The 13,878-nt window shown below is 43.0% G+C and overlaps 1 protein-coding gene and 1 long non-coding RNA gene across 16 annotated transcripts in view; one reads left to right on the top strand and one right to left on the bottom strand.

The window, feature by feature from the left end:
• The window catches only part of ABLIM3 (actin binding LIM protein family member 3), a 178,709-nt gene that overhangs the window by 150,362 nt on the left and 14,469 nt on the right, over positions 1-13,878 (top strand). For all 10 annotated transcript variants that reach the window (XR_010942177.1, XR_010942178.1, XM_067732202.1 and 7 more), the window contains 2 exons: positions 512-646; positions 2,213-2,277. Coding sequence is in view for 8 of the 10 variants with exons in the window: in XM_067732202.1 (XP_067588303.1) it covers positions 512-646; positions 2,213-2,277 (200 nt within the window). In the remaining 2 variants the exon portion in view is untranslated. The remainder of the gene's footprint in view (positions 1-511; positions 647-2,212; positions 2,278-13,878) is intronic.
• The window catches only part of LOC137221859 (uncharacterized), a 133,810-nt gene continuing 122,638 nt past the window's right edge, over positions 2,707-13,878 (bottom strand). For 2 of the 6 annotated variants that reach the window (XR_010942183.1, XR_010942181.1), the window contains 2 exons: positions 4,314-11,240; positions 2,707-3,779 (listed from right to left, as the gene is read on the bottom strand). This is a non-coding gene — a long non-coding RNA (uncharacterized lncRNA). The remainder of the gene's footprint in view (positions 3,780-4,313; positions 11,241-13,878) is intronic. The other 4 variants (XR_010942179.1, XR_010942180.1, XR_010942182.1 and 1 more) reach the window with 4 other exon arrangements.

The following is a 13,878-nucleotide window of genomic DNA, read 5'->3' on the forward strand; positions in this document are numbered from 1 at the left end:
TTCCCTCAGGCCATCTAGTCTCCCCCAAGCAGGATGTGTCATTTCAGTATGAGGAGAAAGGTGACCTGACTCAACATACAGCAGGCCCTGCTTGGCGATCCCACCCAAGATGTGGCTCGAATCCACAAGGCTGGCTTCTAGAGGGTGAGGAAGGACTCACCTGGGACCTGTCTAATCTTACTTAAAGGAGCCACGGTCTTAGTGTTCACTTAGGAGAGTCTGTGGAATTGGTAGAAGGAGCCCTGAGCTGGGGTCTGATCCAGTTCTGGTCTAACTTGCTGTGTGGTCTGAGCAAGACCCTTCCCCTCTCAGGTGTTCAGATTCCCAACCGTAAAATGAGAGGCTTGGCCTCAGTGCTTTTCCAGCTCCGATGCTCCGTGTCCCAGACCCTGGCCTGGACATGGCCTCACTCCCCAGGGCTGGAGCCTGGCTGAGACAAGGGAGAGTATGTCCAGTACACTCTTCTAGGACATACTGCCTCCCTGAAGCTCTCTCTTTGGGTCCTTTACAGGTGATTTGTCGACAGCAACCAAGAGCAAAACAAGTGAAGACATCAGTCAGGCCTCCAAGTACAGTCCAGCCTACTCGCCAGACCCCTACTATGCTGCGGAGTCTGAGTACTGGACCTACCACGGGTCCCCCAAAGGTATCACCCCTCACAGGGGAGCCAGGACCAGAGCCCCATCACCTGCGCCAGGGACCCAGGGCCAGCACAGACAGTTGCCCACTCCTTCACACGATAGTTCATTTATTCATTCAGCAAACAGGTACTAAGGGCAGCCATGGGCCCTAGGGAGATACTAGGAAGCAAACCAGATCAGGTCCTTGCCCTTGTGTATGAGACATCGGCCCCAACTGAAGAGGGAGGTGAGGTACAGGAGGTAGAAGCACTGATGGTAGGGGCATGCTGTCCAGTCTGGAAGATGACAAAAGCTGCTCAGATGCAGAGCCCCAGCTACCACAGGAAGGGTGAGGAGCAGGTAAGCCAGCAGAGTGTTGAAATGCACCTGCAAAGACCCAAGATGGGAGGGTAGGCTCCACTGGAGCAAAGGAATGGCTGTCAGCTCAACCTTGAGCTCAGAGAGGGAGGGGAGGGGGTGGGGGATGAGAGGCCAGATCCCACAGGGCCTTGTGGGTTGAGGTCAGGATTTTGGTCTTTATCCAAAATGGGAGGAAGTTGTTTAAAGTGGTGACATGATCAGATTTGTGTTTTTAAGAGACCAGTTTGGCTGTAGGTGGCAAATGGTTTGGAGAACAGAAGAGAGAGGATGTTGGGAGATGGAAGTCTCTCACGGGCACCCCGGCAAGGGGTCCTAATGGTCCTCAAGGTGCCATCCCACCTAACCAGACATCCCAGGCTGTTTCTTTTAAGTATGTGGAGGAGTTGTCAGCAGGTGCCACTTTGATTCAACACATACCTTTAGTAATGAATGTCCATTTTGAACGAAGCTTCATGGGAGCTCAGAGATGACCCTGTGCCGCCCTCAAAGAATTCTCCACTTAGAAAAGGGATAAGACACAAGCACAACTATAACCCAAAGTGGACAGTCATCAGTGCCCATGGGAGATAGTGTTCAGAGGCTGCACAGGCAAGAGAGACCAGACCCAACAGGCATGAGGGGGGAGAGGGGGATCTTAGATGAGACTGTTTCAATCACACACACACACACACAAAGAAACAAAAAAAAAGAAAAACCACCTCCAAAAGCCTTAAGCCAAAACAGGGATTTCTGGGTCATGTGACTGAAAGTTTTTGAGGCATAGCTGGATCTAGAGGTAGATGAACATCATCAGGACTTGACCTGTCCTGTGGGTTGGGTGGCTCCAGTCTCAGGCTGATTCTGCCCTTATCATGGGAAGACGAGTTCTGGCAGGTCCAGATTACCTCCCATCCTTGGCAGAAAGAGGGCTTTTTCTCCTACCAGCGGCAGGAAAAGTCCCAACGTTGAGGTTTATTAGATCTGTCTGGGCAGTCAGCTTCACCTGCACTTTCCAGCCCAAGAATGGGAAGGGATGCTGGCCATCTCAGTATAGGGAGACCCATGGTGGAGGCAGTTCACCAAAGTGCACTTGTGCGGGGTCACTCAGCTAGAAACTGGTGGAGCCAAGAGGCCCCCCACCTGTCAAGGCTGTACTGCCCCTCATGCCCCCTCGCCTGAGCAGGCTGAGTGGGAAGCATGGGCGGGAGCTGATCCTAGCTGTCTTTTGGCAGTGCCCCGAGCCAGAAGGTTCTCGTCTGGAGGAGAGGAGGACGATTTTGACCGCAGCATGCACAAGGTAAGCAGGCCACACCACTGAATGAGATGCTTAGATGGTATGTTACTGAGGATTTTTTCATTTGTGAGGGACAGAAACCAAATCCAAACTCACTCATGATAGAAAAGAGAAATGCAAAACTTGGCAAAACTGGAAAGTCAACTGGCAGGATTAGCTGCAGGTACAACTTGATCCAGCTGCTAAACAAATTGCCACAGGGAAATTCTCTCTCTCTGCTCTTACGCTGGATTGCCTCTGCATTGGCCTCATGCTCAAGCATGTTCTTCTCACGTTGTGGTCAGTGGATGCCAGTGACTTGTGCATCTCTGCTGGGGATGGAAGGTGGTGCAGCTGCTGAGAAAGAGTTTGTGGTCCCGCAAAAAGTTACCACATAGAACTACCACAGAAACTGTCGACTGAAAATAACAAACCAACCACACAACCCAGAAGTTGAGAACTATGTTTTATTCAGCAGACATACTGAGGACCTCAGCCCAGGAGACAGCCTCTCAGATAGCTCTGAGAGAGTGTTCCAAAGAGGTAAGGGAGGAGCCAGGAATACGTAGGAGTTTTTGCAAAAATAAAATCAGGAAGTCGAACATCACAAGATTGCTGCTAATTAATGAAAAAAACAGACATCTACAGTTAATGAATTTAGTGCTTTTCTATGTATGGGAAGATGCAAGGCCCTTGGCTCATTGAAATCATTCCTTTAATATGCTCCTTAACTGTCTAGGGCCAGTATCGTGTTTTTCTCCATTCTGAATCCCCTCAGGCTGCACCATTGGTGGGGGCTGCAGAGGTTGATGGCTTCATGGCTTGTTTACTGATACGGCAGGTGACAGTCTTTGCTCACAGTGCTTCCTCTTGGCCATAAATTCAACCAGTATTTGGGAGGCATTTCATGACCAATTTTGTCCCTCAGGGCTAGGAAGGCTCATCCCTTGATCACGGGAAGATTCTGTTGCTAGGCCACTCAATGTGCTGATTTGTTGTGGATTAGACCCTGTTGATAATCTAAAATTCTCTGGATCACCTGTCTTATTAGTCTGTTGTGATCCAGGAAATGTTTTCCCTCGTTGCTTCTTCCCAGATCTAGAATTGCACTACTACAATTATTCTATGTAGAGTTATGTACATGATCAACTAACTCGAGATGTCATTAATTTTGCTGGAGGCTTGGTTACACTTTGGTAATGTAAGAGATAACAATCTCATAAAACAGACAGGACATAAGTAATACAGCTAGTAACATTAATAAACTGATAGTGCAGCAGAGAGAGGCACAAGGCATAAGTAATTTGAAAATGCCGAGAACAAACTAAAACAGTGTAACAGTTTAACAGTATAACTAGTTGTAATCTGGTCAAAATAAGCCATCAAGTCCACAGGGGAGCCAACTGGAGAAGCCAAATTCTGGAGGGATCAGGTAGAGAGAAAAAGATAAATGTTTCATCTTCGTTTACAAAGGTATACTTTATCAACTTGTTGAAGGTCATAGTTAGCGTAAGAGGGAAGGTTTTCTGGAAAACAGAGATTAAAAACCAGTATATTTCAGAAAAAAGTCATAAAATTATAAGTCATGTTCATCAATTCATTCAGTCCATGTAATTAATTCCTGTTCATCTAGATGAAGTTGTCAGGTTTTCCATTAGTCTTTTAAAATTTCTTACCCAGTTCAGGAGTAAGATCTAAAAGTTATCAAAAACTTGTATTTATCAAAAGTGCTTTTTATGAATCTTCACTAAGATCTTCATATATAAAAGCATCAGAGTAAAACAATGATTGTGTATAAACAACAAGACTTAAAGTGGCATGGTTAAAGATCTGATTGATTATAATGTAATTGACAAGAAACTTGGATATTTCTGTGACATACAACATCCTAAGATAACATCTAGAATTATGACTGATAACCTTATACCAGGACATACCAGATTTTTAGGAATTCCGTATAATTTTGGAATATCTGTATTAATGACATTTACCCATACCATATAACCTAAGAAGGTTTATCTCCAATCACTTGACAGTGCTTCTCAAGTAATTTAACATACCAAATTAGCCTAATTAGCTTAACGTTTCTCTCTGAGATGTCGCAGGGTTTCTTTGAAGCATCCCAGAGTTATCTGGAAGTCAAAAGAACTTCAGTTAGAATTTGTTATTTGGGAAGTTTTGTCAAAAATATCAAAAAGGTTTCAAAACACTTGGTCAAATAGGATCATAGGTCACTGTGAAACAATACTTATTCACTTAAAGTGACAAAAGATTTCGGGCTTCCCTGGTGGTGCAGTGGTTGAGAGTCCACCTGCCGATGCAGGGGACACAGGTTCGTGCCCCGGTCCGGGAAGATCCCACATGCCGCGGAGCGGCTAGGCCCGTGAGCCATGGCTGCTGAGCCTGTGAGTCTGGAGCCTGTGCTCTGCAACAGGAGAGGCCACAACAGTGAGAGGCCCGCATACCGAGAAAAAAAAAAAAAGATTTCAAAAACAAAGATGACTTACAAAATCTGTTTTCAAAAGCAGTATTTCAAGATAACTTTGTTCTCTTAACAGAGGAACCAAGCCTACTTAACCAGCCTACTTTTAATAGTAATATCCACTTACCTAATTAAATTTAATCCAATCCCAGCCTGACCATGTACAAAACTCCTTTTCAGGGCTCCCTTTTTACGAACCTTCCACAACTTTCTCTGTTCCTGTTACTCTGTCCCTTATTTTTCCATCCAGAAACAACCAGCTCTAGGACAAAATCATTCTTTCCACTTAACAAAATGCACTTCCATTCTTCATACCTTCTTTTGCCGAAAAAAACACACCCTACTTTCCCTGCATACTGAAATGTTTCCCTTATTATCTTTAGTAGCTTTAATTACATATTATAATTTTAACCCTTAAAAACGTTAATCTCTAGTGAAAATTGACAAGTAGCAAGTAATTGTGAACTGTCATACTAGCATTCCTGATGGGCATATCACTTAACCTCTAGAAACATACATCTTCTCATAGCATAATTTCTTTCCTCAATGTGGTACAAAAGTTGTGTCTAGTAAACCCAAACATCTTTAGTTTCCTTCTTGTAAGGAGACAAAAGTAGGTAAATATAGACCTGTTTAGCAAATAATGTTTGAGTATTTTATCTTATTTGAAGTGACCTGGATAGTCAGTGGATTCCCATTAAGTTAATTTAGCAAGGGCTGAGGAATCAGGATGGCAGAGGAACAGGACATGGAGCTCACCTCTTCCCACAGATACATCAAAAATACATCTACAGGTGGAACAATTTGCACAGAAAATCTAAACACCACTGGCCTCAGACTTCTGAAAGGGCAAGAAAACCTCCACATAACCAGATAAGACAAAAGAAAAAGAAAGACAGAAAGGAATCAGGACAGGACCTGCGCCCCAGGGAGGGAGCTGTGAAAGAGGAAAGGTTCCCACACCCTGGGAGGTTCCCTCACCTGTGGGGAGATCAGCCTGGACACAGGGGGAGCTTCAGAGCCTCGGAGGAGAGTGCAGCAACCAGTCTTTGGAAGGCAAAACGGACAGTGACCTGCACAGATGGTCAGTACTGCCGCCCTGTGCTCCCCAGCCTGAGACCCTCATCCACCCACATGGGCAGGGGCTGGGTGCTGAAGCCTGGGCTTTGGAGGTCAGACCCAGAGAGAGGACCAGGATTGGCTATGCGGAGACAGCCTGAAGAGGGTGGAGTGTGGCAACTGAGGGTGCATTTGGAAGAAGCCTGGGACTGCTATGGAGGCAAGGTACCATTGTTGGGGGCCATGCAAAGAGAGGGGTGGGACCACCATAGGAGCTTCTTTCCCTGTGCGCACGTTCTCAGGCAACAGGACACCACCTACATGAGCTCCAGGGGCGGGCGCAAGCCACCACTGCCATCGTGGCTCCAGAGGCAGGCACGGGCAGCCACTATCGATAAGAGAACCGTGAGCAGGTGCCAAGTGCTGTCCCCGCTGTTGCAGGAGTGCACAGGCCACCACCGCAAATACGAGACCCGCAAGCAGCCAGCAAGCACTGTCCCTGCTATCGGGAGTGTGGGGGCCACTGCCACCATTAAGAGACCCACGAGCAGGTACTACTCACTGCACCCAATGTCTGGGGAGCACGCACAGGCCATGAGCAAGCTCCAGTCACCGCCCCTGCTGTCCTGGGAGTGTGCGGGCCACCACTGCTACTAAGAGATCCGGGAGCAGGCGCCAGTCCCACCCCCACCATCCAGAGAGTACGCACAGGCAGCGAGCAGGCACCCGTCATGGTCCCTGCTGTCCCGGGAGTGCGTGGGCCATCACTGCTGCTAAGAGACACAGGAGCAGACAACAATCTCTGCCCCTACCGGCCTGGGGGCACATGGGCCACTTGCTGCTGGGAGACCCGCAAGTAGGCGCCAATTGCTGTTCCTGCCATACCAGGAGTGTGCACAGGCTGCCACACATCCACACACCATTTGAAAGGAATAACGGCCAGCACACACTAAGGAAAGAGGCAGAAAGCATCCAAACTAAAAGCATCTCAATTCCGGACAAGATGGTGGAGTAGAAGGACTTGAGCTCACCTCCTCTCACAAAAACACCAAAATCACAACTAACTGCTGAACAACCACTGACAAAAAAGATTGGAACCTACCAAAAAAGGTATTTTACACCCAAAGAGAAAGAAGAGGCCACAATGAGATGGTAGGAGGGGCGTTTTTGCGATATAATCAAATCCCATGCCACAAACAATCCCATGCCACATCACCGGGTGGGTGATCTACAGACTGGAAAATAATTGTATTGCAGAGGTTCTCCCACAGGAGTGAGAGTTCTGAGCCCAACGTCAGGGTCCCCACCCTGAGGGTCTGGCATTGGGAGGAGGAGCCCCCAGAGCATTTGGCTTTGAAGGCCAGCAGTTCTTGAGTGCAGGAGCTCCACGGACAAGGGGAAGCAGATTCCACTCTTGGAGGGACCCAGCACAAAGCAGTGACTCCACAGGAGCCTGGACTAGACCTACTTGTGGATCTTGGAGGGTCTCCAGGGAAGGTGGAGGTCAGCTGTGGCTCACTGTGGGGGCAGGGACACTGGCGGCAAAGGCCCCAGGGAATACTGATTGGCATGAGTTCTCAGGGAGGGCACAATTTTGGCACCGAGACCTGGCCCAACCCAACAGCCTGTAGGCTCCAGTCCTGGAACACCTCAGGCTAAACAACAACAAGCAGGGCGGGGGACACAGCCCCACCAATCAACAGACAGGCTGCCTAAAGCTGTACTGAGCTCACAGCCACCTCTAAACATACGCCTTGACATGGCCCTGCCCACCAGAGAGACAAGACCCAGATCCACCCACCAATGGGCAGGCACCAGTTCCTCCCACCAGGAAGCCTGCACAAGCCCCTGGACCAACCTCACCCGCCAGGGGGCAGACACCAGAAGCAAGAGGAAATACAATCCTGCAGCATGTGGAAAGGAGACCACAAACACAGAAATTTAGAAAAAATGATATGGCAGAGAAATATGTTCCAGACGAAGGAACAAGATAAAAACCCAGAAGAACGACAAAGTGAAGTGGAGATAGGCAATCTGCCTGGAAAAGAATTCAGAGTAATGATAGTAAAGATGATCCAATATCTCGGAAAAAGAATGGAGGCACAGACTGAGAATAAAAGAAATGTTTAAAAAAGAGCTAGAAGATCTAAAGAACAAAGAAACAGAGATGAACAATACAATAACTGAAATGAAAAACATACAAGAAGGAATCAGAAGCAGAATAAACAAGGCAGAAGAATGAATAAGTGGAAGAGAGAGTGGTGGAAGTCATTGCTGTGGAACAGAATAAAGAAAAAAGAATGAAAAGAAATGAGGATAGTCTCAGACACCTCTGGGACAACATTAAATGCACAAACATTCACATTATAGGGGTCCCAGAGGGGAAGAGAGAGAGAAAGTGCCTGAGAAAATATTGGAAGAGATCATCACTGAAAACTTCCCTAACATGGGGAAGGAAACACTCAATGAAGTCCAGGAAATGCAGAGAGTCCCATACAGGATAAACTCAAGGAGGAACATGCCGAGACACATATTAATCAAACTGACAAAAGTTAAAGACAAAGAGAAAATAGAACAAACAACAAGGGAAAAGCAACAAATAACATACAAGGGAATCCCCATAAGGTTAACAGCTGATTTTTCAGCAGAAACTCTGCAGGCCAGAAGGGAGTGGCATGATATATTTAAAGTGATGAAAGGGGAAAACCTATAACCAAGATTACTCTACCCAGCAAGGCTCCCATTCAGATTCGATGGAGAAATCAAAAGCTTTACAGAGAAGCAAAAGCTAAGAGAATTCAGCACCATGAAACCAGCTTTACAACAAATGCTAAAGGAACTTCTCTAGGCAGAAAAGAAGAGGCCAAAACTAGAAACAAGCAACTTATGAATGGGAAAACTCATCAATAAAGGCAAACATACACTAAAGGTAGGAAATCAGCCACACACAAATATGATATCAAAACCAGCAATCTTGAGGAGAGTACAACTGCAGGATATTGGAAATTCATTTCAAATTAAGAGACCAGCCACTTAAAAAATCTTGTATATGTATATAGACTGCTACATCAAAACCTCATGGGAGCTGCAAACCAAAAATCTACAATAGATATACAAATAAAAAATGAAAAGGAATCCAAACACAACACTAAAGAGAGTCATCAAATCACAAAAGAGAACAAAAGAGGAAGGGAAGAAAAAAGACCTACAAAAACAAACCCAAAAGCAGCCACATAGCACAGATAGATCAGCTCAGTGCTTTGTGACCACCTAGAGGGGTGGGAAAGGGAGGGTGGGAGGGAAACGCAAGAGGGAGGAGATATGGGGATATATGTATATGTATAGCTGATTCACTTTGGTATAAAGCAGAAACTAACACACGGTTGTAAAAAAATTATACTCCAATAAAGATGTTTAAAAAAAATACACAAAACAATTAACAAAATGGCAGTAAGAGCATACATATCGATAGTTACCTTAAATGTAAATGGATTAAATGCTCCAGCCAAAAGACATAGGCTGGCTGAACTGATACAAAAACAAGACCCACATATATACGTCTACAAGAGACCCACTTCAGACCTCAGGACACATATAGACTGAAAGTGAGGGGATGGAAAAAGGTATTCCATGCAAATAGAAATCAAAAGAGAGCTGAAGTCGTGATACTCAGACAACACAGACTTTAAAATAAAGACTGCTGTAAGAGACAAAGAAGTATGCCACATAATGATCAATGAATCAATCCAAGAGGAAGATATAATAACTGAAAATATATATGCACCCAACATAGGAGCACTTCAATATATAAGGCAAACGCTAACAGGCATAAAAGGAGAAATTGACAGTAACAAAATAATAGTGAGGAATTTTAACACTCCACTTACATCAATGGACAGCTCATCCAGACAGAAAATCAGTAAGGAAACACAGCCTTAAATGACACACTAGACCAGATGGACTTAACTGATATTTATAGAACATTCCATCCAAAAGCAGCAGAGTATACATTCTTCTCAAGTGCACATGGAACATTCTCCAGGATAGATCATATCCTGGGCCAGAAATCAAGCCTCAGTAAATTTAAGAAAACTGAAATCATATCAAGCATCTTTTCTGACTACAACACTATGAGACTAGAAATCAGTTACAGGAAAAAATCCTGTAAAAAACACAAACACGTGGAGTAATGAACATGAAAACAAAAATAAACAAGTGGAACCTAATTAAACTTAAAAGCTTTTGCACAGCAAAGGAAACCATGAACAAAATGAAAAGACAACCCACACAATGGAAGAAAATATTTGCAAATCAAGTGGCTGACAAGGGATTAATCTCCAAAATATACAAACAGCTCATGCAGTTCTATATCAAAAAAACAAACAATGCAATCAAAATATGGGCAGAAGATCTAAATATACATTTCTCCAAAGAAGACATACAGATGGCCAAAAAGCACATGAAAAGATGCTCAACATCACTAATTATCAGAGAAATGCAAATCAAAACCACCATGAGGCATCACCTCACACCAGTCAGAATGGCCATCATCAAAAAGTCTACAAACAGGGCTTCGCTGGTGGCGCAGTGGTTGAGAATCCGCCTGCCAATGCAGGGGATACGGGTTCGTGCCCTGGTCCGGGAAGATCCCACATGCCGCGGAGCAGCTGGGCCCATGAGCCATGGCCGCTGAGCCTGTGCATCCGGAGCCTATGCTCCGCAACGGGAGAGGCCACAGCAGTGAGAGGCCTGCGTACCACAAAAAAAAAAAAAGTCTACAAACAATAAATGCTGGAGAGGATGTGGAGAAAAGGGAACCCTCGTACACTGTTGGTGGGAATGTAAATTGGTACAACTGTTACGGAGAACAGTATGGAGGTTCCTTAAAAAACTAAAAATAGAACTACCATATGATCCAGCAGTCCCACACCTGGGTATATATACAGAGAAAACCATAATTCGAAAAGATACATGCACCCCAATCTTCACTGCAGCACTATTTACAATACCCAAGACATGGAAGCAACCTAAATGTCCATCTACAGAGGAATGGATAAAGAAGATGTGGTACATATCTACAACGGAATATTAGCCATAAAAAAATGTAATAATGCCATTTGCAGCAACATGGATGGACCCAGAGATTATCATACTAAGTGAAGTAAGTCAGACAGAGAAATACAAATATCATATGATATCACTTATATGTGGAACCCAAAAAAATGATACAAATGAACTTATTTACCAAAGAGAAACAGACTCACAGCCATTCAAAATAAACTTAGGTTACCAAAGGGGAAACGTGGTGGCGGGGGGGAGGGATAAATGAGGAGTTTGGGATTAACATATACACAGTAATATATATAAAACAGATAATCAACAACTACCTACTGTATAGCACAGGGAATCTACTCAATATTCTATAATAACCTCTCGGGAAAAGAATCTGAAAAAGAACAGATATATGTATAGGTATAACCGAATCATTTAGCTGTATACTTGAAACTAACACAGCATTGTAAATCACCTATACTCCAATATAAAATAAAAATTAAAAATAAATAGGAAAAACTCTAAAGTTTTAAGTTACCAAAAATCTGGACAAACTGTTTTAAATCAATATACCCAAAGCATAATTATTCCTAAAGGGTTCACCTGAAAACTCTTATTTTCCTTTATAATTTATGAAAATATCATCATACCAAGTTAATTTTTTTGCTGACAAACTCTGCAACAGAAATAACATGAACTTATTAACCTTCAGTGAACCTTGGTACACTGAAGGTGTACCAAGTAAAATATGTCTGTATTGACTGATTAAACCAGCAAGCTGAAGCTAGCTTTAATACCAGATATTAATTTAATATTGAATATTTCCTAGATACATGAACCTGAAATTCATTCTGGCCAGTTTCTTTTATGTTTAGAAGTATTTAATTTGTAAGCACTTACTTTTAAGTCAATTAAATGGAACTCTTTTATAAATTTAATTTTAACAGTATTTTCCGGAGGTAGAGACATCTCATATGTATAATATGTACACAGACATATAAACAGACCTAACTAGAGATCTCATAGCTTCACCTTAAAAACTTAGTTATGAATCAGGTATTACAGTATAAACTTACTAGTTTATAAATAACAGTGGGAATAAGTTAAATTTGCTTGCTCAGATGACTAAGGCTTTGCTATTTGCGGAAAAGACTTTTAAGATTTGTATTTATCCTTGATAAACCCTTAAGGAGGCTATGAATTAGATTTGGGGTGAGGGAGCCTTTCCAGCAGTTTGAGTTTAAAAGGACTTTTTTGCTTTTTTTTTTTCCTCCTTGGTTTCAGGTTTTACCTGATTGAGCTAATTAGGCTCAGTCTCAGATCAATGTGGGCTGTATTTACATTTCTTATTTGCAGAGATTTGCAAAACAAAGACAGTTGCTTTTAATTCTCAGAAAAACTGGTCTGCTGCCTAAATGATATTAAAAGATTGATTTGCCCAACTGTACTTTGTTTAATTTGCTTTTTTATATCAGTGAGAAGATTTCTGACTTAGCCAAAATTCAAGAGTTCTATGTTCTAGAATTTTAGGGTTTAATTTATCATGCTTTCAAAAGCTTGCATAAGGCATTCAACAAAGGTCCTTTTTCTGAGTGCACAGGTGAGACCCAGAGCAAAATCTCTATTATTATTTTTATTAGCCCCTGAATATTGCTCCCAGTTTTTACATTATATTATACAGGCTCAGGTAACCCTACTGGTTTCCTTTTGTATGTTTAATAATATTTCCTGAGGGCAGATTCATACTCCCTGTCTTATGAAGCATTCCCCAGTGAAACATGTATATCACACAATATAATTAAACAAAAGAGAAATAACCATCTTATATAAAGCCCGTTTAGGTATACCAATTTTTATAAACTTGCATCTCAATTCTATCAACTTTTATACCTTTACCTTTATCTTCCATTAGGACCCAATCATCAAGCCTTGGTCTTTCAAGGAGTCCTAGAAGCTTTCCTTTCTTTTTATCCTCTGACTCTTTTATCTATTTTTAATAAAAGGCTCTGGGGTCCCCAGTGAGGGGTTGAGCCAAGGGACTCAGGCCCTTTTGTCAATCTTTTACTTGATTAATCGGCCTAACTGTTGCCCCAAGTAATTTTTGGCCAGGTATCTCAGTGTAATTTACTTCCAGCCATTTAAATATATATGTATATTTTAAAATATTTATTTTGCCTGCGCTGGGTTTTAGTTGTGGCATGTGAGCTTCTTAGTTGCAGCACACAGACTCTTAGTTGTGGCATGCATGTGGGATCTAGTTCCCCAACCAGGGATCGAACCTGGGCCCCCTGCATTGGGAACACGGAGTCTTACCCACTGGACCACCAGGGAAGTCCCTAAATATATATATTTTTTAAGTGGGGTAAATAGAGTGGACTTGTTTGGGGCCCTTTAATGTTGGGGACCTATAGAGGGCCCCTTTGTTCCATCCAGCCTTACGTGATGTTCTATCAAACCTTTGTTTTAATCCCATTAACATCCATTTTATTTATCCCATTTTTAAAGAATCATCTAAAGATTTCTTTATCCTTTTGGGATAAGTCCCTTTAAAATTTCCACCTTTTTGGGAAGAAGTCTCTAAACTTTCTCTTCAGTTTACTTCCCTGTTAATCAACCTAATTAACATGAATTATCCTAATGTTTTTATTAGCATCTGTAAGACTCACTGAGGGGAAGCAGAGACCACAAATAAGGCTTCCCAAACCAGTTTTTTGTTGTTGTTGTTTTCAATTAAGGAAGTTCTTAGGTTAACCGAATATATGTTTTCCACCTTCTAAGTTTTTTTCTTATAAGTACCAGTAACACAGCTCTTTTAAAATTTGCCAACTTAGAAGTTTCTCCAATATAAAGGATTCATCATGTGGCCATTAATAAGATGTATCTTATTGATGCAAACCAGTAAGACACCAGAGAAGTCCCCACAACAGAGTATGAAGATGTAGCCTTCACAAAACCTAGAAAGTTTACTCCCCAAAATAGCCTAAGAAAGTAAAGGGCTTCCTTGCACAGGCCAATGCAAGGAAGGTTAAGAG

This window comes from Pseudorca crassidens, chromosome 3 (genome assembly GCF_039906515.1).
Source record: "Pseudorca crassidens isolate mPseCra1 chromosome 3, mPseCra1.hap1, whole genome shotgun sequence".
Classification (NCBI taxonomy): domain Eukaryota; kingdom Metazoa; phylum Chordata; class Mammalia; order Artiodactyla; family Delphinidae; genus Pseudorca; species Pseudorca crassidens.